The sequence below is a fragment of the Chiloscyllium plagiosum genome, unplaced genomic scaffold (assembly GCF_037043375.1).
Source record: "Chiloscyllium plagiosum isolate Xiang-an unplaced genomic scaffold, Cpla_swu_hap1 HiC_scaffold_31, whole genome shotgun sequence".
Taxonomy (NCBI): domain Eukaryota; kingdom Metazoa; phylum Chordata; class Chondrichthyes; order Orectolobiformes; family Hemiscylliidae; genus Chiloscyllium; species Chiloscyllium plagiosum.
This window is the reverse complement of record NW_028270169.1, coordinates 35,289,427-35,317,402: the sequence shown is the minus strand read 5'-3', so window position 1 is coordinate 35,317,402 and position 27,976 is coordinate 35,289,427. Positions and strand designations below refer to the sequence as shown.

The 27,976-nt window shown below is 41.2% G+C and overlaps 1 protein-coding gene across 9 annotated transcripts in view; it reads right to left on the bottom strand.

Annotated features, from left to right (window-relative positions):
* Positions 1 to 27,976, bottom strand: part of auts2a (activator of transcription and developmental regulator AUTS2 a) — a 1,204,773-nt gene that overhangs the window by 8,599 nt on the left and 1,168,198 nt on the right. For 8 of the 9 annotated variants that reach the window (XM_043718594.2, XM_043718599.2, XM_043718597.2 and 5 more), the window contains 6 exons: positions 25,551 to 25,580; positions 22,092 to 22,163; positions 19,809 to 19,950; positions 18,023 to 18,100; positions 8,813 to 8,896; positions 3,124 to 3,346 (listed from right to left, as the gene is read on the bottom strand). In XM_043718594.2, the coding sequence (XP_043574529.2) occupies positions 3,124 to 3,346; positions 8,813 to 8,896; positions 18,023 to 18,100; positions 19,809 to 19,950; positions 22,092 to 22,163; positions 25,551 to 25,580 (629 nt within the window). The remainder of the gene's footprint in view (positions 1 to 3,123; positions 3,347 to 8,812; positions 8,897 to 18,022; positions 18,101 to 19,808; positions 19,951 to 22,091; positions 22,164 to 25,550; positions 25,581 to 27,976) is intronic. The other variant, XM_043718601.2, reaches the window with a different exon arrangement.

Here is a 27,976-nt window from a genome sequence, read left to right as displayed (position 1 = left end):
GGAGACGTCTCTCTGGTACAGCTAATCAGAACCTAGCAACGTTGGAAGTACCAATGCCACCAGTAGTGGCAGTGGCCACTCCTCGTACAAAAATCAGGCGATGCAAGGGGGTGAGCTGCAATGCATCAGACTTCACTACACGTTTGGGGACCAGTGAGAGGTCCTGGGGGAAGAAGGTTGGAGGAGTCAACACTTTAAGAAACCCTCCTTTGAGTCCCAGTAAAAGAGAGAAACCCCTAGTGTGTCATTTGCCCAACTGGCCACTTTGTGTGGCCACTGTTTGCCAGTTAAGTGGCAGCGATGTACAGGTGGGCTCCTCAGTGCCACCTTGCCGCTGGTACAATTATATTGGGTGGCAGACAGGATGTATTTACCAAAGCCCCCTGCTGGCAGGAGAAGATAAATCCAGTCCATGGGTTCAAATGATGAACATATAGATTGATAGTGGAAACATTAAAAGAAATATTCTCACACTTACTATGAGTGAGAAGGGAATAAGATAATGGTTAAGTCTTATTCTTAGCTGTGGCTGTAGTTAACTACAGAATGCTACTGCTTTCACTGGCTATGCCCCTCTGAGAACCAACAGCACTAAGAATAGCGAATGATCAGTTGGATACAATCCATATCTGATTTAGCAGAGATTAACCTGAAAGTTTGCTGAAAGCAAACAGTGTAACTTCCTCCCTATGGTGATAACATTTTACCGATATGATTATAAAGAGGGTACAAAGACTAACATCGAGTATTTAGATCCACATTTTACTTAACAAAGCTGTTGACTGGAGTTCTACCTCCCCAAGCTTCATCAATTTTGTGCCAGTGCACCCTGAAAAGTGGTCTCACTGATTTGCATGGATCTTCTAGCCACGGTGGTAAGATACTGAGGGATGCCAAGACAGCTACCCTGATAGACGGAGAGATTTAACTTGAGAAATGGTTGAGGCTGGAATGGGAGAAAATTCCAAATTGCTTCAAAAAGTTCAAAGTCAACAAAATTAACCAGTCCAGATTGATACAATCACACTTCCCCCACATTGAATTATTGATGTGAACTATTCCCAATGTTATTTCCACAAATGGGAGGACACTTATTTTAATAAATTGTACCTCTCCATAGAGATTTTTACACAAGACTTAAAATATTTCTAGATAAAATTTTTATCGATAAAATGTTCCTCCCATTTCATCAGCATTATCTAACTGGCTTAGTAAAAATTATAAGGTAAGAAATTGACATAACAACATTGAGGAATACAAAAATTGGAATTCATATTCGTCAATTGTTAACAGAATAATAGAGACATTTTTCCAAACCATTCCAAAAATAAACAAACTTTTTTTTATTTGCCAATCCCATTAGCAGTGTTGTCAAAGGTGTACTCTAATTGCATATTGAACTTGAAGGTGTGCCTTTCAGGATTCACATCATGTCAAAATGAATTCTGGTGTGCAACAGTACAGCATTAGCACAACTTTATGGGCATTGCAATGGTAGTCTCTCAGTGATAATGAACACCTAGGATCAATAATGGGTTCTATTTAGTTTTGTCAATATTTTTTTCAAAGGATATAAAGAATTAGCAGCAGTTTAAAACAGCTACATTTTAAACACCAGGCAAGCATACTGTTTCTGATTCACATTGCTGGAGTTTAGAATACTCTAGGCTAACTAAAATTTCTCTAGTTAATAGGACGGTAGAAGTACCATGTTAATTCCCTTTTCACTAGCAGCAGCTAATCAACTCTTTGAAGAACCCATTAGTGAATGAGCAATAATGTATCATTCTAGACAGAAAATGGCTTATTTGTGATGTTACAGTTACAGCTATATTTGTGGTTAGTTCTGTGCAAAATAAAATAAAAATGGAATGATATGATATTTTTAGCTTGTGGACCTCCTTAATTGCCTACAAACAGGTTCAAGGGATATCAGTTTCCAAATTTAATCAGAATATTGATGCTGTGTTTAGTTGCCTGGTTTGGGTAGTTGATTACTGATAAATTTAATATTAAAATGATTTTAGCAGTCTTAGGTTTCAAAAGAGGCTCCACCATTAAAAATGAACAGAAACATTCTAATTAGCTGAAGTTTTGGATCAGAAAACTACTCGAGCAATTATAATCATTTGTAAAGAAATACTTTAATAAGATCCTAAAAAATGGTGAAAAATGCCTTGTTTTTAAAATTAACGTTATTAAATTCCTACTTAAATCTAATACTGCTATCATTGAAAGAGCAGTTTATTGTTCCAGAGCATAGGCTCTCTATTTGTATTCAATAAGGAATGGAATAATGATGTTTGTCTTGTAATAACATGATCAGATGTTCCTCATCCAGAAATGAGGCAGCACCACAGCATTCCATTTATGGTGACCATGCAAGATATCCTGGCTGTAAACCCAACCACACATCCCCCAGATTTAATTCCCTCCGTTATTTATTTTAGTTTCTTATTTATCATGGCTCTTTAAAAGAAAATTATGCATCTTTTAATTCAGTGGTGTGAAGTCAATGGGCAGAGTTTGAGAACACATGACTTCAGTGCCACACAATGTTTGGGCAGAGCATATCTTCTCTTCCTCCACCAGTGAGATTCAGATCATAGCTGTGCTATGTATAAAGGAACCACTGAATCAAGAAAGGAGAAGGAGAAAGATGTTTCAGAGATAGTCAACCTCGACTATTTTAACATGTGTCCTGGAGGCACTTCACGGAGTAGTGACAGGCTGCATCTAGGAACAGGCTATCCTGTACCCACTGTCAAATAGAGAGTGGATGCGTGGAAGAAATGGAAAAGGAGGCTGGAATATTATCTAAAAATGGGCATAGGACAAAACTGAGCGAATTATAGCTTGTGAGTTTCACATTTCTCTGACTTTAAAGATTGAAGGTAGCGAATGTCAATTAAAATCAGAAGACTGTTAAATTTACTAATATTAAATACGTGAATCCTTAACTGAGGTAGAGGTGCCCAATAAAGCACATGAATCAGCCAATTGGATTTGAAGGAAGTTTGCCGTGACATTATATGACAATGAATGACCCACACCTTCGAGTTCATTGTTTCTTTTTAAATAGAGAATCGGATTGGATGAATTTTTTTGCTTAACCCCTCGTACCTTTCTTTTTCATCTTTACTAACAGAAGAGTCTCGTTTTTCTACATCTCTATCTCTGTCATGAGCTGCTACAGAGGAACTGCGCTCTGGCTCCCCTGGCTTCAGCCAAGGGGGTGGGGTTGGAAACGAAGGTGGCGTTCTGTGGAGTCGATTCCAAGGCTCGTGAGGGTTGCTAAAGCTCTGCATACTGGGGCCATCTTTGTGGCTGAACATTGTGTTGGATGCTGAAATGGTTGAGAAAACAAAAATACAAAAAAAAAACAATGTTTAAAAAGTCTGGCAGGTAGGCATGTCAGTACTTACCAAGCAACGCACTCTGAGTTTAAAATGTATACATACTATTGGCAGCTGGGAACAAGAAGGGAAAGATTACAGCAATATACATTGGCATTCAACCCCTCAAATCATCAATACTTAAAACAAATTACAAGAAAGCTAAATTCATTTGAAAGGATCACATCTAATTTGGTAACAAAGAGGAAAAGATTAATTCAAAGAAAGTTCAAATTTAGTTTGCCTGTCTACCCTTATCCACACTCCACATGCAGGAGTCATGATGGAGATTATTTTCATGCAACATTTCAGTTGCCGGCTCTTTTCAAGCCCATAGGTCACTAGAAGCTGATAAACAGGATGAACATTGGCTGTGTTTATATTCCATAGGTCAGTTGGATCTTCAAGATTAAAGGCAGAACTTTGTTGGCCTCCAGTCAATACGAGGGAGGTGGGGCTGAGAGGTTTGGATCGGTGGTGGTAACACGTGATACTGGCAAAAAAAGCAAGGTGCTGTATTGGCATAGTGCCCCCTGGGCAGTCTTGCCCGGTAGCAGGCAGGAACCGGATCAGTTGCCCCCTCCAATGGGCATGAAGCCAGTTTTCATAAATTTAGGCCCTGATAAGGAACATTGTAAGGGGACGACTGCAATTTGTCAACAGTAGGTCGTCCCTCACCCAAGTTCCATTGCACGTAAAGGTGATGAGCTTCATGGCGGTGGTTGTCCTACAGATCAGAGGCTCCATACCCCCTCTAGAAAGTGTTGCCAGAAGAAGAGGAAATTCCTATGGGCCATCACTCCCACTGGAGGGCTTTAACCTTTAAGATGATTAATCCAGCTTTTCTGCTTGACTATCCACAGTATTAATATGAACTTACCTCTACGATGGTGTCTCTATTCTGAGGTTTCCTCTGTCTGGCTTCAGCCACAACCACCTCTTGTAATGGATCTGCTGAGACCTCAGAGATTCTGGTCCTCTGATTAGGTCAGCAGCGCACTCATCTTTCTTGGTTGGACTTTAGGCCTGCAATTGGCCTATTAGGTGGCTGCCTATAGTAAAATAGTTTAGTCTGTCCCATTGGGAGCAAGTTGCTCAGGACCAAATTTCACCCTAATATCCTGAAGGACACGGTAAAATTCAGCATCAGTTCTGGCAAGCCCCAAAATTTCCAACATTGAGTTTAACTGGCACTGAGCTCCTGAGATCTTCTACTTTGCTAACTCTGTATCATTTCAACAGTGCAATGAGCATCTAAAACATCTGCATGAGCTAAAATAAATCTTTTCATGAGAAAATTTCAAATAAGGCTGAAGAATGCATTTTATGTGGGTTTGACCCCCTTAAAATAAAGCAAAGCAAACCATGCAACATTGAACTGGATGCATTCCAACTCATCAAACACCAACCAGAATTCCTAAAATTGTTGAGATACAATCTATAACACAGGTCAGATTTATACAGGCTTTTCACATGTACATACAGCTTCTTTACGATAAAGATATCTGAACAGACTAAGTGACATTGGTTTGTAATTTCACTTCAACAATTTAGACCATGTTTTGCAAGGGTTTCATCTGTGTTTGCAATCTACTCCTCTTAAGTGTACAATGCACGAGATATGTTGAGTGACAGAATGAGTTATCAATGTGAATTGACTTGGGTCTGTGAACACAGCTTTTTGAAGGTTCACTCGAGTTTGCCAATAGCTCAATGTCAGGGAAAGCTCAGGGAACAAGGCAATGATGGTATATCACAGAACTCAGCACTAAAAAGTCATGTCTTCACTTAATAGACCAGATGATCTGTTTCTGTACTCTAACATCTGAGGGGAAGAACACAGAGAAATAAACATGATCGCCATCAAGACAAAAATACCTCGACTTAAAGTGCCAAACTTGCAGGATACAGAAGAACGGTAGGGGGAAGAATGCTGCCCATGGACCATTGTGTGGTCACCCTTCCAGTAGCAGAAGAAATGTTGCTCCATGAGTTAACAGTGTTTCCACTTTTTAAAATATCAAACCTAATTTACTAAAGAATGAGATATGAAATTCCGGCTAATTTTTTAGATATAAAAGACCAACTGCAGACCAACAGCACCATCCTGTGCAACATAATACTGCTGCAATACTTCAGTAACAGCAACGAATGTCAATGGAGAACAGCAACCATGTTGAAGTACTTTCTGCCAAACAAACTGATTTATGAGCTAGCCATAATGACCTTGACTCTAAATCCCATTCACTCTTCTTAACGTGAACATTTTCTTGCCATTAATAGTATTTACGTTTTCCTTCATCGCTTTTCCTTCTGCATTTTAATTCACTATTTCGCTTTATCTTGTATTTTTTTCAAAATCTTTTCTTTTTAACGTTTGGCTCCTTTTCCTTACCAACCAGAATATTTTGGGTTCTTTGACTATCCTGCTATCCCTGCCTCCAGGCCTGTTCTTTATTATTGTTCCTGTACATTTTGCTCCATCTAACTGTCTCTGTTTACCCATCTTGCTGTTTTCTTAATGATTCCAAATTACTTTCCTAGTCACTGAACTGGTTTTACTACCATTACATTAGCGCTACAACTCTGCTGAATCAAATCTCTGCCACTAGCAAGCAGACTGTCTGTTGTGGATTTTAATCTGCTTCCTTCCTCTTTAATGTTTCATTTTCTTCCGGAAATCATTGGTGTAGAGGACAAGCCAGAGATCATGGCATGTTCCTAGCACTGCAACTCTAAATCCAGTCAGCAAGATCAGCAGACAGAGGTAAATCAACTAATATCATTTATTGTATCCATTGCTCCAGATGCGATCTCCTCTACATTGGGGAGACTGGGCGCCTCCGAGCAGAGCGCTTTAGGGAGCATCTCCAGGACACCCGCACCAATCAACCACACTGCCCCATGGCCCAACATTTCAATTCATCCTCCCACTCTGCCGAGGACATGGAGGTCCTGGGCCTCCTTCACCGCCGCTCCCTCACCACCAGACGCCTGGAGGAAGAATGCCTCATCTTTTGCCTCGGAACACTTCAACCCCAGGGCATCAATGTGGACTTTAACAGTTTCCTCATTTCCCCTTCCCCCATCTCACCCTAGTTCCAAACTTCCAGATCAGCACAGTCCCCATGACTTGTCCGGACTTGTCCAAGCTGCCTATCTCCTTTTCCACCTATCCACTCCACCCTCTCCTCCCTGACCTATCAGCTTCATCCCCTCCCCCACTCACCTATTGTACTCTATGCTACTTTCTCCCCACCCTCACCCTCCTCGAGCTTATCTCTCCACGCTTCAGGCTCTCTGCCTTTATTCCTGATGAAGCGCTTTTGCCCGAAACGTCGATTTTGCTGCTTCTTGGATGCTGCCTGAACTGCTGTGCTCTTCCAGCACCACTAATCCAAGATCAGCAGACAGTAGTCCTGAGTCACTGATACGGTGATTTCCTATCTGCTCATACAAGACAACCCAGCATTATCAACACAACAATTAATTCATATTCCTATGTGTTTTGAAGTTCTTTAATATTCAATATTCCATCAGCATATCTAACTATATATTGACATTTCCCTCAAGTAGTACAAGAAAGCTTCTGTAAATTACAGAACTCGCGTGTTGGGGGTTTGTAACATGAGATAATTCAGATCAGGGAAGTGCGTGTGGAGTCACTGAGATAAGTGTGAGCTCAAACTCTACCAATTTGTGGGTGGCTCGGTGGCACAGTGGTTAGCACTGCTGCCTCACAGTGCCGGAGACCCGGGTTCAATTCCCGCGACTGACTGTGTGGAGTTTGCATGTTCTCCCCGTGTCTGCGTGGGTTTCCTCCGGGTGCTCCGGTTTCCTCCCACAGTCCAAATATATGCAGGTCAGGTGAATTGGCCATGCTAAATTGCCTGTAGTGTTAGGTAAGGGGTATGGGTGGGTTGCGCTTCGGCGGGTCGGTGTGGACTTGTTGGGCCGAAGGGCCTGTTTCCACACTGTAATGTAATCTAATCTAATGTAATGTTATCTAATCTAAAATGCACAGTATGACTCAGCACTAAAGGTGTTCTCTATTATAACTGCAAACCATAAATGCTGAATTTTAATTTTTTGTCAGCTCATGGACACATGAATGGAATCAACTCATCATATGTTCTCCAAGACATTTTCAAAATTACAATGTGGAATGGCAATCTATCAAAACAAAATGAAGGCAAGGGAAAACAAGGGTTGATAATGCAAAAAGACCATAATAGTGTATATCAGAAACACAATGTAAATTTGAATTTATCAAAAATTTTAAAATGCATGGAACTAAATCCAGTAAAAGAACTACAATGTACACTACATCACCAGCAGAATGCAGTATCATACTGCTAAGTACAAGGACTGGGATTAAGAGTGGATGTAGACTGGAAACAGAGACAGTTTAGGAGTTCAGGGACATTCATCTGTGTCAGGGCTTCTGTTATGAAGTCAATCAGAGTTACCAAAACCTCAATGAACTTTTATTTAAAACATTTCAACTCCTCTTTTGTTTGACTTTGAAAATGCACACCCTATTGTGGAAGTGACCCTCAGTCTAATGGGTCCAGAAATCTGCTGTCATTCAAAGTTTGGCTTGTGTAGAATGCATGATGACTTGGACAAGGCCTGGGAATATAGCCTGCACTCAAGGAGACAGATATAATCCAATATTAGGTGTAATACACCGGCACAGATTTGCTAAAACATTTCTCATTCAAGGATGATACAAAGAAACAGTAAAAGGGATACTGCAGTTCAGATAGGTCAGCTGTTTGAATCTAAAGATAGATGTAATTAATTCAGATCCATTTGACATACACAGTAGTGACACCAATATACACAAATACTTTCCGTATAAATAGCGTACAGGTGTGGCACTGATAATAATATGCACAAGCATAATACAAATATTCACAGATAGGACATGACAAAGATGTACTACACAGCTACAACACAGCAGTAATAAAGACAAATGCAACCAATAGGTGTAATATGCACAGATAGGTGCAGTATACACAGGTAAGATCCAAAGAGGAAAGATTTACTCAGGTCAGGCATAGATGGGATAATATACACAGACGTGGCACATGCACAGACTGCATAGTGTATGCAGGTGTGAAACACAGGTATATAGAATGGTACAACATATAGATGTGACACACCCAGCTGTAACATATGCAGGCGTGATCCACACAGATGCAATCTAGTCCAATGACAAGCTCAAGAGCATATGCTTATCTTTCTTTTGGATTACTAGCATGGAGTTGGTTTAGTTTTATGGCTAAACAATCCTGGCTGTGCTATAACTCTCAGTACTGGCTTAGTACTGCTCAAGTCTCAGCCAAAGTATCACTTCTCAACGTAAAACATGAGAGAGTCATACAAAGAACTGAAAGGACAGAAATACTCACTGATTGAAGGGTTCCCCAGTCCACCAAAGGCGCTGTTACTTAAGGATCTCAGACCACTCAAACCACTTGGTCTATTAAAAGGCTCTAAAAAATACAAACCAATACGTGTCCACCAGTTACTCCTTCGATCAAAATCAATGAATTTTTAAAAATGTTTCTAACTGCAATTAAAAATAATCCTTCCACTTAACTAAACTCATCTAACAGGAAGCTAGAATGGCCACCCAGAGTCAGGAGTATACCAGTACTAGTGATGTCAAGTTGAGATAGAGATAAGACTTTGTTCAAGCTGCAATTAATAGGGATGTTTCACCATTTACACATCCCAAGAACATGAAATACTTTGTAAAATTTGAAATAGCATCCCTATTTTCTTTCTCTTCCAGATTAAGAAATATCAAGTTAAATAGTGGACACATCCACCACACTGGATGTTCACTGGCAAGGAGCTTGCTGCATCATGGAGTTCCAATCAATAGCCCAAAAGCACACTGATCCTTATAAAGAGCTCCCTTACTGTGTGGGAAGGTTTCCAATGTTTCCACCAACCTGATTCTAATTTCCACAGGTCAGACAGGAGCCCTTCTTCCCACCCCACCCCTCAGGATATTGTCGGGTATGGAAGGTTTGAGTTATAAAGAAAAGCTGGATAGGTTGGGGCATTTTTCACTGGAGTGAAGAGGTTGAAAGGTGATGTTATAGAAGTTTATAAAATAATGAGGAGTATAGATAGAGTTAATGGTAGTTGTCTTTTCCGTCGGGTGGGGGATTTCAAACGACGGGGCACATACTTAAGGTGAGACGAGGAAGATTTAAAAAACACAGAGGAGCAAATCGTTTACACAGAGGGTTGTTCGCGTGTGGAATGAACTTCCTGAGGAAATAGTGGATGTCGGTACAATTACAACATTTAAAAAACATTTGGATAAGTACGTGAATTGGAAAGACTTGGAAGGATATGGGACAGGAGCAGGCAGGTGCGATTTTGGGAGTTTAGCTTGGGACTATGGTCAACATGGACTGGTTGGACCGAAGGGTCTGTTTCTGTGCTGTAAAACTCTATGACACCTCCCACTGATATTATCAACTATGGGCTCAAAGCATAGCAGTCAACCTTACACTCATCTTCCAACAAAGAAGGCTGCATTATGCTGCATATGGTAGTCACAAACAAGTTGCATATTCATTGCCCATGTGTGTTCATAAAGAAAGTGAAATTGTTGACACGATTCTGTGGAGGTCTAGAGTATCGTGTCATCTGGAGTAATTGTAGATAGCCACTGCATCCACAGAATCATCTAGTTTTTTTTTCCAGAAGAGAAACGTGTTTCACAGGAACCTTTTCCCACCCTATTTCATGATACTTTTCTATTCCTCTCTCTCACATCCATAATCTTTAACTTTCATTTCAATGCACAAATGCATTTGCTTCAAAACTACTCCATGTGGGAGCAAACTTTCATACACTCCTATCTCTATCATCAATTATTTCCCTGCTTATCTTATTGGTCCCATTAGTCACTTCTATTGATGCACCCTGGTTTGCAATCACACCACAAGCAGAAGGAGCTTTGCGATATCTACCCTACTGAATCCTTTCATAATTCCCGAGACTATCAGATAACCTCTTTTCCAAAGAACAGAGCCTCTGCTCGTTCATTCGTTATTCAGTTATCATGGAGAACAAGTTGAAATAGTTTATTCTTGTAAGTAAGTCATATGCTGCCTGCTTCATGCACTTGGTGCATCATTTGCTGAATTTTGTGACTGAAAATTCCAAGTGGCAGCCTGGAAGATATCGGAGATGTGAAAACTCAGGGTTGCTATGTGCACCCAACAGTTGTTGGAAATCCCATGCTTACTGTGCAGTACCTGGAATGGCATCATCACTGCTTCTCTTGTGAAATGTAGTCTTCAGAGACATGGTTCTACAGAGAGGTCCTGACAAATATGGGAAATTTAAATTTCATTCTGTTCCAATGATGTTCGCTGCTATTCATGTGAATCTTTTGCACCTTAGGTGCCGCTTGACTGGAGATTACTATGGGGGGGTGTGTTCTGGTCAAGTACAACTTCTATCTTGACCACTTGCACTAATCAGCAGAAAATTCTTCCGCTGATTTATCAAAGAGGAGAATAGTGTGAGGTTGGATTCATTGAGTCAGGTCATGGAAAGAGTCAAAAAGTGTGGTGCTGGAAAAGCTAAGCCGGTCAGATAGCATCCAGCAGGAGAGTCAACATTTCGAACCAAAGCTCTTCTTCATTCCTTCTCCAGCATCTGCAGTCCTCACTTTTTCCTCAGGTCATGCAAACCCAATACTTGCTCGACAAACTGTTAGTGTATCAGGGAAAGTGGGCAGCAGTCAACTGAGACTCATTATCCCTGAAACTTTGAGGTACCACCTCTCTGAATCCTTCCACCATCTCTGACATCCAAAATAGATGAGAAGACATTTCCTCCAACTAAATAACAGGAAGATTAAAGCTACTGAGTGAGAAAATAGGGTTGGATAGATGCTATGAATGTCCTCAGAGCTCTAATATGGAACTTATGGGGTGAATCACCCTGGGCATCATGTTGATGAAGGTATGAACACATGCAGAGAATGGCTGCTTGAAGTTTGCACAGCAGGCTGATGGTGCTGTGTCCACAATGTTACACCTTGGAGATCAACACTCCAGTTACCCCAGTTACATTTTCAAATCAAACCATTCAGAGATGTTCAGACACATCTCTGGAGCAGGTGGGACTTGGACACAGGTCTTCTAATCCAGAGGTAGGGACACTCCCACTATGTCACATGTACCCTAAGTCAACACTGCAGTTAACGCTCTTTCTGAATTTAACATGGCTGAATGTTGGTTCAGCAACAGGAAAGACACACCTTCACAACAACAATGCTATTTAACGCAATCTGCTTCCTACAGTATGTTCCTTGTAGATTCCTTTTGGTTCAATACTACAGGTGTTTGGTGCTTTGAGTGGTTGTCATAGCCGCAGAAGGGGGTTTGCTGACTTCTGAGGCTTTTACAAACCAGCTGCTCTCACACATGGGTTCAATAATAAGCAGCATGAGAGTGAACAGTCATTATGCAGGGTGGGACATGCTACTGAAAGAGGGTGAAGGAAGAAAGTGGAGACAAAGGTTCTCATCTGATGGCTTTATCTGACCATAGTTTCTCAAAGAGCAACCTTAAACTCAGTGTGGAACAAAATGTGACACATCTGCCTTAATGCAATATTCCCAGTGCCTTTACCAAGCGAAGTGCTCCTATTCAGCATGACCTTACTGCCTGCCTCAGAGATGGTACAAGGCTGCTGACCTCCAGTGAAAGAAATGTAGGTGGCTTTGGGGAAAAGCAGAACCCCAGGAAAGGGCCTGACACTCAGTTTCAATACAATAACAGTGCTCTGGCCAGCTGGCACATGGGCAGCAGGTGGTAGTTTTGTTTGGGAGGAGGCTGCTGACTTTATAAAAGGGGTTAGCTTCATTAAGCTGTTGCCCCAATCTAAGAGATTCCAGATAGCTTTTAACAGGCTAAGTGGTGTTCATACTGCAGACTTCTTACTGATGTCCAGTCAGTCAATGAATCCTTTAATCCCTCCTGGATACCAAAAACATTGGAATGAGCAGATACGAATGGCGTATCCTGTGGCGTGGGGTAATTCAGCATGGTGGTCTCTGCAACCCTGTTCAGGAGCCATTGGATTTGCCTTTGGTCCCTGTCCCAAACTCTATTGGCCAGCCATTATTTCCATCTTGGGCAGCTAGATGTTGAAGTTGAACTGGACAATTCACAACCCATCCTGTTCTGAAGAAGGGTCACAGGAGTCGAAACGTTAACTCTGCTTTTTCTCCACAGATGTTGCCAGATCAGCTGCGATTTCCTAGAAATTTTTGTTTTTGTTTCAGACTTCCAGCATCTGCAGTCCTGTGGGTTTTTTTTGTAACAAGTTCAAGTTCCACCTGCTTCATTATAACATTTCTCAACAGGTCGATTAGAAATATATCCAAAAATGTTTGACCCCAAGATGAACTTACCATTAGCTATTTACCCAATCAGCAGGAGTGCCTAGTTCCATGTCTGTACCAATCAATTCTGACCCTACCTCAGCTCTTTTGCTGTTGAAACTCTCATCCCTCACTTTGAGACTTCTACACTTGACTATGCCAATGCTCTCATGCCTGACCTCTATCTCGGCACCACAGACAAACTTATGCTCATATAATAGCACTGCCCAAATCTTAACTCCTGGCAGCCGTCATTCACCCAACACACCCCTCTGCTAACTGATCTACAACAGCTCCCTGTTCAGCAACATACCAATTATCAATTCCACACCCTTGTCGATATGCTTTCCCATTGTTGTAACATCCTTCAGTTCAATAAGCCTCTGAGGATTATCCAATCCTTGAACTCTGGCAGCTTTTGCATTACCATTTTTAATCACTCCAGCTCTTTATGTCTCTCTCCTCCTTTCAGCCAGTCTTTAAACCCTAGCTCTTCAATACAGCTTTTGGTCATTTGTCTTGACAACATCTTCTCATCAATTTTTTTTAGCTGATGTTGCTGTTGTTGAACATCTTTGGGCATCTTGTTTTGTCAAATGTGCCATATAAAGATAAGTTGTTGTTGAATGCAAGGAAAATTGTGTTTCTTGTTTCAGACGGCTGTCCCAAATGCTGTCAGTGAAATCTCTGGAGTAATTTCCAAGAATATTTTTGGTCTGGCATGCTGGGAAGAACGATCATAAACAATGTGAACGTGTCTTAGGAGAATGTACAACAGTTAAAAAGAGGGAGTTTTAAAACAGACACGCTGCACTGAAGTTGTAAAATATTGAAAGTTTCGCCTCTTCCTATAGGCGAGCAGTTGGATATATTCAATCTCACATCCACAAAAGTGCCTTATTTGGGAATTATTTGTGACATATGACCTTGACTGGGTCTAGACCGCTTTCTACAGGCACGATTCTACATTTGATCCAATTCGATTTATGTTTAAAAAATCTAGCTCAGTTGTGATTTCAGACTGACTTTATTTTGATATCAAACATGTGACTCGAAAATTATCAGCAGAATGGAGTTCAATTTTACATTCGATTTCAGGGTTGAGTTTCAACATCTCACTTGAAAAACAGTGAACAAGCAATTAAAAATCTCGGGCTCAGGCTCGTCTTTCAGATGTCCCTAACACGCAATGCGCTCTTATTGTAATAATCAGGTGAGCCTGTAAAGTGGGAAATTAATCCATTCACCTCGAACAAACAGGCAATTGGTTCACAATGTACACTGCACAACTTCTTGAGAACTGAAAATTCAGGTTGGACACATAAGTGGAAAACATATTTTCCAATCAGATGCTGCTAATTCATCATCGTGTATAGAAAAAATGTTGCTTGTCCATCTATCAAATACCACAGTGTCATTGCGTTTCACTCAGGTTTCTTTTCAGCTTTCCATTTTCAATTTATTTCTTCATGTTCCTCATTAAAGCTCTTTCTTTGCTCTCTCCTTTCAGGAATCATTGTACATCATCCTCAGCAAACTAATAAGGCGTAGCCAATATCTGCCTCAGGCCTGAGAATTCCACTCTTGCGGAGGCCCACTCGAGCTGCTGGGAGTTACTTTCATCTTCCCCCTGTGTGGGAAATGCTAAACTTCTTCCAAGGCGATACGCCTCCAAAATCAAAAGCATATCTTCAAAGGAAACAAAGACACAAATCTGTGCCCGACTGCTGCAAACTATATTGTGTTGAGTATTGGGTTGCACTCATTCATCCAGCGTTTTGGAATCATAGATTTCCATCAGATCAGGTTTTCCAGCAATCTTGTTCAATTGTTATTGTTAGTGCTACTCAATTCATTCTCTCTTTTTCTATGAACACAGATATAAGTACATCGTTAATTGAAGAGAACTGGGTGAGCAATTCCTCTGCCTGTGACTTCTAACCAACTTAATTCTACAGGAACAAAAGATAATCACTCATCAAAAAGGTTATCTAGTCTATCTTCAGTTGTCCATCATTTTGAAGTGCCCTTTTTAGCATAGTTCAATTTTATTTTCAAACAACTGGACTTGCAGATGAGTACTGGTTAGTGAAGCCACCTCAGCAAAGCTCCTGCGTCCTTCTTATCCAAATTATATTTAAGTATCACTAACTTGAGACATTTCAGAAGAAAAGTCTCCAGGTCTAAATTTGTCAAACTCCCGACTTCTGAATCAACAGTGGTCAAAAATTAGGGTGCATATGCAATGAGTTGAGACAAGGCTTATTCCTGAGGCATTGAGTCAAACAGGAGGGCTTCACTTCAAAATACCATTGCTGGTTAGGACACGTGTGGGCCTGGTTCTTGCTTCCAAAATCCAAGCCAATCAACTTGTTGGAACAGGCCGAAGACAGCTGTTAGGCTCATTCTTTAGCACATGAAAGGAACTAGCATCATGGTGTGTGTCCTAGAGGCTTCTTCTGATACTTGTATTGATATAATGGATGAAGGACTTCAGGCTAAAAGCATTTGGATACCTTGGTGCTTGTTTTATACCTGAAGTTTCCACATCAATACATCAGATTAACCAGACCCTTGTTGGATTATAGCTCTTCGTATCCATGGCGATGAAATTCCATGATTTGGAAAGATAATGTAAGAAGCAGTTACAGGTACTAAGCAGGTGACAGTGCTGTTCAGAAATCACAGTGTGTTTGCTTCCAGTAGAGGAGAGTGCTGCCTTTAAGAATAGCCGCCATGATATATCAGTGCAGTTTTACCACTGACATCATGCCATTAGTGAAACGCAGCCTGGAGTGCACAGACTGTGTAGATCTTGATGCACTTTTCAACGCCTGAAAAATACCATTTATTTTAAGGACATTACCTCTGAAAAGGTGATGGGCCTTCATACGAATGATTCACTGTCAAGTGTGGTCAGTCTACGTCCAGCACAATATTTAAAAATAGCCTTTTCCCAGAGAATTAAAAAGACAGCGTTGATATTGGTTACATGAACGACAGCCCTGAAGGGGTATCAGAGTTGGGCAAAATAGAATAAAGTACTGAAGTATGACGAAAAGAGAAGGTGAAAAATAAATCTGTGCAAAATTCCAAACACAGTCAGCACTCAGAAAGCGACTCTCAAGGGCTCCTGCAAATGTATTAGTTTGGTTCTGGTGACCTCACTAACTTTCATTTACAGCACACGGGGGCTGCGTGCCAACTTAAAAGCCACCTTCCAAATCTAAACATGTGGATGGGATACATTACCCACTGCCAGGGTTACCCACAAATGCAGCCGAGAATCAACTCAACAGTGCCACCAGCAGGCATTCCACTGACAGCACCACCATTTGCAAAAGGCATATTATTGTCAAGAGATTTGAAAACCTCAATTTTCTTGTCACGGCAGATTTGCTTAATTAGTTAGCGTCTCCTCCTCACTGCAGAGAGCAAATCAGGAGGAAAATCAAAGGGGGCTTTTAGAAAGAGAATGAAGACTCCTTGTTCACTAGTTGTAAAATGCTGGAGCTAGAAAGGAAATAGCTGTTCATCTGACGTCAGTAATCATTCAATTGGGTGATCCAAGTGGTTGGCATCTCAACTGGCAGAAAGGTGCTGTGCTATAATAAGAGGGAGCAAACCATGCATTCAAACCTCCGAGATTGCAGCCAACCTGAGGTAGGAACTTTATTCTGTTGTATTTTTTGAGTTTAGTTTCAGAACACAGCTCAGATTAGCTTGAAATGGCACCCAATGCCAATTGTAATGGATTCCCTATTCGGATGCAAGGCAATGATCCCTACAATTAATGTCAGTGGAACAGCCCAGCACAGAGTGAACATCACCTCAACAGTCTTTCCATTCCAACAGCAATTTGTTTCCCAAAATTGCCAGCTATTGTTTTCTGATATAAAAAGAGGGAACATCCTGAATCAAAGATATACTCACCATCCTGCTAGATTTTCTCCTTCCACTTTCAATTTTGTGATTTGGGACACAGCAGTGTTGCGTTGCTGCATTTGTGGGAAGTAAATGTTCCCAACACCACCACCATCTGGTACTTTGAGGGACTGCAGCCCATGATCACAAACGCAACAATTTTTAACAACATTTCAGCCACCTAGAATGCTACCATTTTTCCGACACTCCTCATTGAAATGCACAAACACAACAAATTGCCCAGGTAACCAATTTTAACCAATTATTTACATGTCTATCAGGAGTAGGAATGATCTATAGTGCACTGCTGCAAGAAAAGAGATGCTGTCTGAAAGGTCATTCTCTATTCGCTATGGTATGACAGCGGAAGGCAACTTAAATAGCTCAAGGGCTGCATGTTCACTGATGAGCAATATAAGGATGCTGTGTGGATTTACCATCTCTGGAGCTGATGGGAAATGGAAATAATGGGTGGGGTTTTCCTTTTAGAGAAACTCACCTTGGTCTCACCACAACTAGCTACTGAGTGACTTCCTTAACTTGCCAGTGATTAAGGTCAACTAATGGCCAACTAATGACCAACTAAGGGCCTTAAACTGCCACCTCCTTGTTCATGTCCCCTCTGCAGTGGGAGAGGAAGGTGGCTCCTTTCACTGAGTGGGAAATCGTGGCAACCTGTTTGCCCAGTTGGGAAACAGGACTCCAATTCCCCAAATCCACCAATTACAGGGGTTGTAGGTGGGGGGTGGGGGTGGGGGTGGGGAGCAAGGCCTTGTAAAGCCCTCTGTCCTGCACACACTAGCCCTGCAGCTGACTCCCAGCCTGAGAGAAGGAGGGGAAGATCAATTTAGCTTCTTGTTGTCAGATCCTCTGAGGAATTGGCCTTAACCAGCAGACATCAGGGCTCAGAGATTGCCAGCCTCTTACTGGTTGGCAGCTGGTGATACCTGTCCCTTTGCTTGCCGGTCAGCTGTGAATGGGCTGATGGGCGGGTAGAGCAGCACGTTGGTCATTACCTTACAGGCACACCCCGCATGCTCAGAAAAGGGAAAATCGTGCCCTGAATAGGAATGTAGTTTACAGTGAATTTTGCCATTAAATACTGAGTTACTATCATGCAGCCATAATCAACTGAGCCAAATTTGGACATTTTCCCAAGAGCGTACACTTAAGTGGAGTAGACTGTACTGTACGTGCTAACGTCTTGGCAGTTGTTTCAGTCTGCAACCTCTTTCCCCAACTCTTCCCCAAACACCAGCCAGCCCATGATTACCTAAGTGAGCAGCTGGACTCAGAAAGCTGTTGTGATGAGGTGGAGGCCCAAAGGGATTTCCACTTGGATGGGTAGTACCTGAAAAGAGACAGAGAAGGCAGTTTTCTTCAAAGTTATGAGAGAAGCATTCACACAAAATGGTTCACTCTGATCCGCAACATCTTGCATTTGGTTTGCCAAGCTATTTCATGAGGTAAAACACGTTTTTTAATTGCATCTTAATAGTGTCAATGAGATTTATCATGACGTTCAGGAAGTGGAGATTAGTTAAGCTTTCATTTTGGAGACTTCTAATCCCAATGGCTATGCAGGTTAGTGGAGAATGCCACCTTCAAAAATGAAATATTTCCAGGAATTCCATAGGTTGTGTGCACAGTCTGTTAACGATGATGCGATGTTTAAAATTTTTTGATAACTATAGAGAGTGACAAATTTATTCTGAGAATCAGACTGAGTAAGTAAAGCACAAGTAAATTTGGGTGGGGGCTGTGCAATTTAAAGAGGCAAAAATAAAAATACAGAGAAACAGAGACAGACGGAAAAAACAGAGAACTGTAGAGATAAGGTAGGCGATGCCCTTGTGGCATTATTGCTGGATTGTTCATCCAGAAACCTAGGTCATATTCCGGCGACCCAGGTATGAATCCTGCCATGGCAGATGATGGAATTTGAATTCAGTAAAGAAGAATCTGGAATTAAGAGCCGAATGATGACTATGAATCCATTGCTGATTGTTGAGAAGAAAATCTGGATCACTAACACTTTTTAGGGAAGGAAACTGCCACCCTAACCTGGCCTGGCCTGGCCTACATGTGACTCCAAACCCACAGCAATGTGGTTGACTCTTAACTGTCCTAGGGATGGGCAATAAATGCTGGCCAAGCCAGCAATGCCCACATCCTGTGAACGATTAGCAAAAAAGAGAGGAGACAGTGAGGAATAAAAGAAACACGGACAGATCAGCAGAGCAAGAAACATTGAGAGACAGGGAAAGAGGGAGGAAGAGACAAAGAATTAGGCAAAGGAGAAAGACAAAGATACCTCCAGTGATATAGGGTTCACAGAGCTTCTAATGAGGGAGAGTGTAATTAAATTATGACAAGGTTAGTCAGGTAGGTTCCAGTGTGGACCTTGTCACATTTTTTACAATAGGTCTATGTGCACAGAAAGGCTATGAAAGTATGAAAGCAACCCCAGGGGAGAAGCGAGCTGGTTAAATATTCTGTCTGGATTCTATTCCCTCTTCATTAAGGATGAACTTGCATTGCTCCAGTGTCTTTCGTGACCTCAGCATGGCTAAAAGCACTTTACAGGCCATGAAGTGCATCAGAAGCAGTCACTCTTATAAACTAATAGAAAGATTTCCCCTCAGGAACTTACTGTTACTCTGAACTCAATTTATAACAAGCCTACACAGTCTGACTGTTCAAATCTATTTACACAGACTTTGCTGAAAATAAATGCTTTTAAATATCATTTATTTAAGAAAAGATATGGAATTTCTGTGAAAAGCACAGTCGCAGGAATTTACTACTGTTCACTTTCCACTGCACAGAAGTAGATTGTGCACGAGGTTAACGCTGGGGGGGGGGGGTGGGGGGGGGGGATACTGAATGTGAATAGTGCCATCTAGTGGATATGGGTATTTGTACAGGCAAGATACACAAAACTGGCAACCCAACTAACTATTCATGAATTTCACCTCCTAGCAGTAGGACGAAGTGAACATTACTGCCGTTCAGTCACTGCTGAGCAGATGACCATGCTATGAAGTGCAATTCCTTACCAGCGGTGGAGAAGAGAGTTGCTGGGCGAGCTAGCTCATGAGGGTGGTGGATAGCTCCAAACATGCTGGGGCCAGGTGGCCGGCTTAGGAACTCCGGCTTTAGGCCAAAGTCGAGTTTGTGTGGATCGGACTGCATCTGCTGCTGTAAGGTGCAAAATCAAAAAACATCCCGGTCAAGTTATGTCTCACCACCTCACACTCCGTGCTCCTTTTGTACAAGTCTGAAACCTTTAATTGAAAATGGGTAACAGCCTGAATCACAATCTGTTTCTCTCCCTCCAGATACTGCCAAACCTGCTGAGAATTTCTAACACTTCACGTTTTTATTTACAAAAGCAGGCCGACATATTTGACAAATTAATATATGTTCCAATCAGTGGTGACTCATATATTCAAGCTTACATTAAATTATGTAATAATTACTCTTTCAACAATAACTGTTTTAACAATATGCTAGGTTTTTCACATTGCCCAATCTAATTTTTGAAAATTTCCTCTTCGAAATAATACATTTTGAGTTACCAGGACTGTTATGTGGGTTTCTGTGGGTGTGAGAGAGAGAGTGGTCCGTTCCTGCAGGGTGTGTCAGGACTCTGCAGTTTAGTCCTGAGCGCATTTCTCTACATTTGGACTGGGGGTCTATTGCTGTGCAGAGTGGGGAGATGTAGTTTCTTGGCATGAACAGGATGGGTGCACATCCTGGCATTTAGGCAGAGGAGGGAGATTCTCTCTATACTCCATCATAAAATCGGTTGTAGTGATTCAGAAACACGAGAAAAACATTGTAAACTGCATTTCCTCAGTTTATTCAGAATTTTTGCAATTTGTCCAGCAAAGTTAAACGTTGATCTTAGACAATTCACGTTACCAATGATAGAGATTAAATATTTCATGAGAAGGTGGGACTCAAGTACCAGGATTTTGGTCTAGTGGGAAAGATCGCAATACAAACCAATAAAAGTGATCAAGGTCTAGACTAACAGGAGTGATCGGGATATGGACAAACGCGAGTGATCAGGATACAGACTACCAGAATGATCAAGATGTGGATCAATAGGAATGATCGGGATATGGACTAACAAGTGATTGAGATGTGGTTGAACAGAAGTGTTTAGGATGTGGACTACTAGAAGTGAATGGGTGTGGATCAGTGTGAGTGATTGGCATACGATTTATGTGAAGCTATGGCTTCCAAAGCTTTACATCACTGAAACTTCTTCTCATCTCATACCTGGACTGTCATAATATATAATTGATCACTTTGCTTAGACAACAATTCCATCAATATCGTATTAATTTGACTACAATGATGCAAATGCTTGGGTCTTTCTTTAACAAGTCATTTTGGTCTTGCTGTGTATTCGTATCTGCTCTGGTGCATACAGCTTTTCCTATTTTAAACACAACCAAGCTACCCAAAGAATGATTAAAATGCAATATAAATCTCCCTCTAACTCAATGCTATGATATAAGAACCTTGGAAGAGGACACCTTAACCTGGGAGTGTGGTTTTCCAAATGATTAATTCGAGATCCTCTTAAGTGTGAGCCGTGAGTTTAATGAAATGAAGCAGGGATTCCTGCTCTAAGCTCATGGCGACCATAACTGAATCACTGTAATCCAAACCTATTTCACCTGGATTTATTCTGTCTGAAATCCATCATTTGGATTGGATCCCTGATGAGTACACAACATGGAAATAAAATGAGGAAGAATTTGATGATGAATGACATAAGTCTCAGGAAAGTATGTGGTTAAAAAAAAAAGCTGACAGTATCCCAGTGTGCTCTGAACTTCCCGAGAATGTGCCACAGACTATCCCCTGGAACACTGCTCCCACTGTATGCCATTCACCATCCAACAAGGTGCTGAAATACTCTGGGGAAGTGACAATAAACCCTGCAAAGAACTGATTAACACTATAACAGGGAAATTTAACTGAGTTGAGATTCCAAATAACTAGGTTCTAAGCAGGCACTCAGCTCCTAAGAAAGTACGGATGGGCAATAAATGCTAGCCAGCCAGCAATACTCATGTCCTACGAGTGAATAAAACAAAATTTAGACTTCAACTGATTTCTTAAGTTGCTTGACTCGCATATATCATCAAAATCTTTTGATTAGGCTGGTCCTTATAGTGCGTGACTTGAATGGTTTATGCCATCACTTCTTGTTCAGGTCAGCCATTGTAGCTTTCTCCTGAATAACAATCATGAACAGATAACCATTTAAATTAAGAGAGTGCGAATAGAATATGAATGGAATTTTGCAGAGAGAGACTGACCTTGACCTTTTGCTGGTGATGGTATATCTGCCATGCTATGTGGACATGCATGGCACACCACTTGCCAGGCTTCTGCAGAACACAACAGTTAAAGGTTAATTAATCAGTATCTATTACAAGAAACCACAAGCTTTTCATGACCAGTGTAAATTTTAGCTCAGATCAGACCTCCAAACTGAGGCATTGTAACAAGCTTCTTTTTCAAATAAAGCCAATGTCACATCCTGGCCCCCTCTATTGGCTGTTGTCATGAAGTTTTTCTCTTTAGCTGCTATCTCTCTCTCTCTCTCTCTCCTTTAAACCTGGAGTCCTTTAATCCATCATCCTTGCAAACAGCCACACTGCTCTTCCTCACCAACCATGCTGCTGCCTCTTAGGATATTACCATCTTTCTGTGAATCTTCTGTTTGAATCATTCATTGCATTGTGCGCTCCTATCATGGTACCAAAATTGCTCTTAATGAAGTCACAAATTGTTTTCTAGGTGACTGTGAGAATGGCAAACCATTTCTTCTCAGCTTTCACATCCTTCCTCATCCTGTGACACATTTGGTTATAATGTTCTTCTCTCCTTTGTCATCCAGCTGGCTGGGTGGTACTTGCCTGTTTATACTGTTATCTATCCAATCGTTGTGGAGTGTAATTGGCAATGATTCCTCATCCTGCTCCCAAACCACTACCTCTAAAGTCTCCCAAGGAAGTATCCCTGTATTCCAACCCCCAACACCCCCGTTTCTCAACGACATGCTGTCCTTCTACATCATCATTTGTGGGCCTGTGACACCAAGCACTATCTCATTTCTACCTCTTCTGATTCTGCTTTATTACTAAACTACCAAACTGCACGTCTGACATCCAGTCCTGGATGATCAGAAAACACCCAAATTAAATATTGGCAAGGCTGAAGCCACTATCTTCAATCAACCAATTCAAACTCAGCTAAATAACTAACCACCCTCTTCCTCCCAAGCGACTGATTGAGCCTGAAGCAGACTGTTTGCAAATTTGTATCACATTTGACTCAAACCACCATCATTATGACCACTGATATCCATCAGTGTAAAATTGCACAAGTTAGCCCCTGTTTTAGCTCATCTGCTGATGAACCATCATTCATGTCTCCGTTACTTCTGCACTTGGCTATTCTGGTATAGTCCTGAAAAACCTCCCCCATTCTACCGTCCGCAAACTTGAGCTTATCCAAACCTTTGCTGCTTCTGAAGGGCCACTGGTCCCGAAACATTCACTCTGTTTTCTCTCTCACAGATGCTGCCAGACCAGAACTTCTCCAACTATTCCCGTTGCTCCACCTTTGGTCGCCATGTGTTCCCATAAACTCTGGAAATCCCTCCCTAATGTTCCTACTTCTCACTTACTTTAAGCTACTCCTTAAATCTACCTCTTTGACCAAGTTGTCAGTTGTGCTAATATCATCTTAACTGGTCCAGTGTTTATTTTTCTTTGTTGATCTCATGTGAAGCATATGGGACATTTTATTACAGTGAGGAATTCTGTAAGTGTTAGCATTGTTGATGTTGGAGAGAATCTTTCCAGACTACTCCATTTTTACTGTCTTATTTGAAGAGTTAAAAATCACAATCACCTGATGAAGGAGCATCGCTCCGAAAGCTAGTGTGCTTCCAATTAAACCTGTTGGACTATAACTTGGTGATGTGTGATTTTTAACTTTGTACACCCCAGTCCAACACCGGCATCTCCGAATCATTATTTGAAGAGCACATTGGCACAGATCCCTTTCAGCTCCAATGCTCTTCCTTCAAACATAATTCTCATCTCCAAGAAAATGATCAAACTTCAATGAGAATAAGGCAGCCTATATTCTAACTTCAACTGCCCATTTATAAGCTTCTGATAGTTCTGAGCCTCAGAATCTCCAAGTTCTTCCCAGTTGTGGATTGTGGTGCACCAGTTTAGAAGTATTTTCCTGTCAACATTTGAAGCTGCACCATTTTCTTTTGGATGTATTTTACAAATCTAATAGATTAATACAGCGCAGAAAAGGCCCTTTGGGAATCTCCACTGTTGTAACTATCACTAAAGGAGCACTACTTCCAATTTTCTGCACTGTCCTACATCCCTGAACGTTACAATATTTGAAGTACTCATTCCAATATCTTTTAAAGTTTATCCAGCAATGCATTCCAGATTCCCACCAGCCGCTGAGTTAAAAAGTTATTTTACTAAATTCCCTCTGAATCTACTGCCCTTTGCCCTGAACAATGGCCTCTCATTATTGAGCCCTTAACTTCTAATCACCCTGTCCATACTCCTCATTATTTTATAAACCTCAATCATGCCTTCTCCCCAACTCAGGCTTCTCTGTTCTAAAGAAGATAAGCCAAGCCTGTCTAGTGTCTCCTTATCGCTCAATTTCTCCATCGTGGGCAACATCCTGGTGAAACTTCTCTGTAACCTGTCTCTTGCTGTCACATCCTTCCTGTAGAGAAGCGACCAGAATTGCAAATACTACTGCAGATGCAGCTTAACCAATGCTCTGTACAACTCCCAACATTACATCCTTGCTTTATACTCTACGCATAACTGATAGAAGAAAGTGTCCCATTTGCAAAACTTGTTTCAGATTAGTTTAAAACTAATCATTATTGTAAATTACAGCAAAATATTATTGCTATGCTCTGAAGTCCCCAAGAGTGGACATGTCCTGCCCAAACAAAGCACACCATTCTATTCAACAAGATGGTTTCCCTTTAATTAAACAATCTTGCACTATCACCACCATTTACAAAAAGCTTTAACATGCAAAATATGAACAAAATCACTCAAGTTCCTCAAGTATGTTTACTCTGATAGTTTAATGGTTCAACTTTTAAAGAGATACCACATTCATGAGATTTTACAGGATCTCAAAATATTGCACCCTGACCAATTATAATTGTCAAAATTAATTATTTTATTCTTTCCAATTTCCTTTCTTCAGAAGTTGGTTACACGCCAATTACTCACGGACATTTCATTCTCGAAACCATTATCCATGTGTGAGCCCTGACAGGGAGTGCCAAAGGCTATTTTACAGATTCGGTGGGGTTTCTACTTTGCATTTAAAGAGAAGGATCACAACCAATTAGATAGCCATCATTGCACTGTATGCCCTCCATCATGGCAGGGTCACTGATTAATATTACTGCTCCTTATATATCAAATGTAATGCCCTAGGTCCCACCCTGAGTGAGCCCAATGAACCCAAAGCTCTGTGCTACCTAGTTTAATGCGCAAATCCAACTAGTTCTTCCAAAACCTGCTGCCACTTCAACAAAGAAATCACAAAGAAGCTGTGCAGCCTGGCTAAATGTTTGAAAATGATCTTGCTCGAGAGGACTCTGACACTTTAATAAGGTATAATTTCTTAATCATTCACTTATCTTTCCATCCCAGAGGGAATACACAGACAGATTATAATTCGAAAGGAATAATTCTTACCCTCAACATCGGTCTGAATGGATCTGTCAACTGCAAATAAAGAGTGACAGCTCAGTTACACATCTGTCAGTCAAACCAGGACAATAATTGCAATTTTTATTGCCTCGTTAGTCAGTAATTTGAAATGTTAACATTTTACTTTCAGATGAAACATTAGTAGAAAAAATAATCAGCAAAATTTCATACATTTGTCTGACCTTCTGTTCTTTGTCAATAATTGTAGGAATAGAGAACGTTTCATGCACATGATCATAGAATGAGCTTCCTTTGGAATACAGAAAATAATTCCTAAAAGTGTGACCCCCTTTCTTAGCAATTCTTTGGTGTATTAGGGTTTAGTTAAACAGGATCACTGAATTATTTTAACCTTTACTCTTCTAACCTTTTGCTACTTTGGCACAATTAGAAATTCTAACTCCGAGCAAGCACATACCTCCTTCCAAAAAAACGCAATGTTTAAAATGATAACTACATTTCCATCTCAATAAGATTCAAACATCACATATGAATAGAACGAGACCGGCCCCCGTAAAGGACAAAATTATGAGAAAAGGACAGAGAAACCTGGTCTACCCTTCACCACACCAGACAGCGTGATGGCTTGGGGTAGCACGGTGACTCAGTGGTTATCACTGCTGCCTCTCAACGCCAGGGCCCCAGGCTTGATTTCAACCTTGGGCAACCATCTGTGTGGAATCTGTACATTTTCCCTGTGTCCGCTTGGGTTCCCTCTCTGTGTTCTGGTTTCCTCCTACAGTCCAGATGTGCAGTTTAGGTGGGTTGGCCATGCTGAATTGCAAACAGTGTCCAGGGATATGCAGGATTAGCCATGGGAAATGCTGGGTTATGGGGACAGGGTGACATTTGACGAAGTGTGGCATCAAGGAGTCCGAGCAAAACGGGAGTCAATGGGAATTGGGGGAAAATTTTCCACTGGTTGGAGTCCTTCCCAGTACAAAGGATGAGGCTTCTGTTTATTGGAAGTCAATTATTTCAGTCCCAGGACATCTCTGCAGGAATTCTTCAGAGTAATGTGCTATGTCCAATCGCCTTCAGTTGCTTCATCTTAAGGTCGGAAGTGGGGATATTCACTGATGATTTCTCAATGTTCAGCACCATTCATCAGTCCCTAGATACTGAAGCAGCCAGTGTCCTTACATAGCAAGGCCTGGACTTGTGCTGATAAATGGCAAGTAAAGTTCATGCTATGTGTATGCCAGGAAACAATTATCTCCACCAAGTCAGAATCTCAGCGTCACCCCTTGACATTTAATCATCGATGTTTTATCATTATTGAATCTTCCACAATCAACAGTCTAGAGATTACCATTGACCAGAAAGAGCAAGGGCTGACCAGAGGCTAGGACTTCTGCAGCAAGTTACTCATCTCCTGTTTCTCCAATACCTGCCTACCTGTCTAACAAAGCACAAATCTGGACTGTGATGGGTGAAGCTTTAACAACATTCAAGGAACTAGATGCCATCCGGTTAAAACAGCTGTTGGTCAGCACTGTATTCACCACCTTCCAACATTCACTCCCACATCACTGACATACAATGAAGCATGAAGGTATCCTTCCAACATTTTACAAACTTATGATCTCTACCAACTAGAAGAACAAGTCCAACAGATCCCTGGGAACACCAGCATTGCAAGTTCCTCTCCAAACTGCACAGTATCCTGACTTGGAACTATGCCACAGTTCTTTCACTGATGGTGGGCAAAATCTTAGAACTGTCTTCCTGATAGCATTGTGTGCATCTTTACACTCCAGGGATTGCAGTGGTTCAAGAAGGCAGCTCACCACTTAATTCTCAAGGGCAATAAATGCAGCACTTACCATCAACTGTTATGTTCCATAAATTAATTTTTAAGAAGTCAATGGCATACAGAATAATAGCAAGGTCAATGCACAAGACAATAATGCTGTTTATGTTCTGTTGACCATTTTGATGCACTACTAGAGTGACACACAAGGATAGTTTCACTCATTCTACCCCCATTAATTGCCTTACATTCATTTGTTCTCTGGTGCCATAAAAAAGTACACAGCACATTCAACCTATTGTGACTCTACCCTTGCCCACTCTTCAACCACACTTTTGTGCCTTTTCAAGTCAAATACATTCTTGCTTTGCAAATACCTATGGAATAAAAGACTTTACAGCTCATGAGGAGCCCATTCAGCCCACTGTTCCTGCACAGACTTTTTGAAAGAACTGTCCAATTAGCTTGACACCGTTTATCCCACAGATCCACAATTTCCTCCTTTACCAATTATTTATCCAATTCTCTTCTGAAAATTACTATGTTGCAGGTAGTGCATTTTAGATCATAATAAATTGACATTGAATTATCCTGCTTCCTTGAGAAAAATGCTGACCCCTTTGCTTGGGGTCTTCGAATCATAGAATCCCAACAGTGT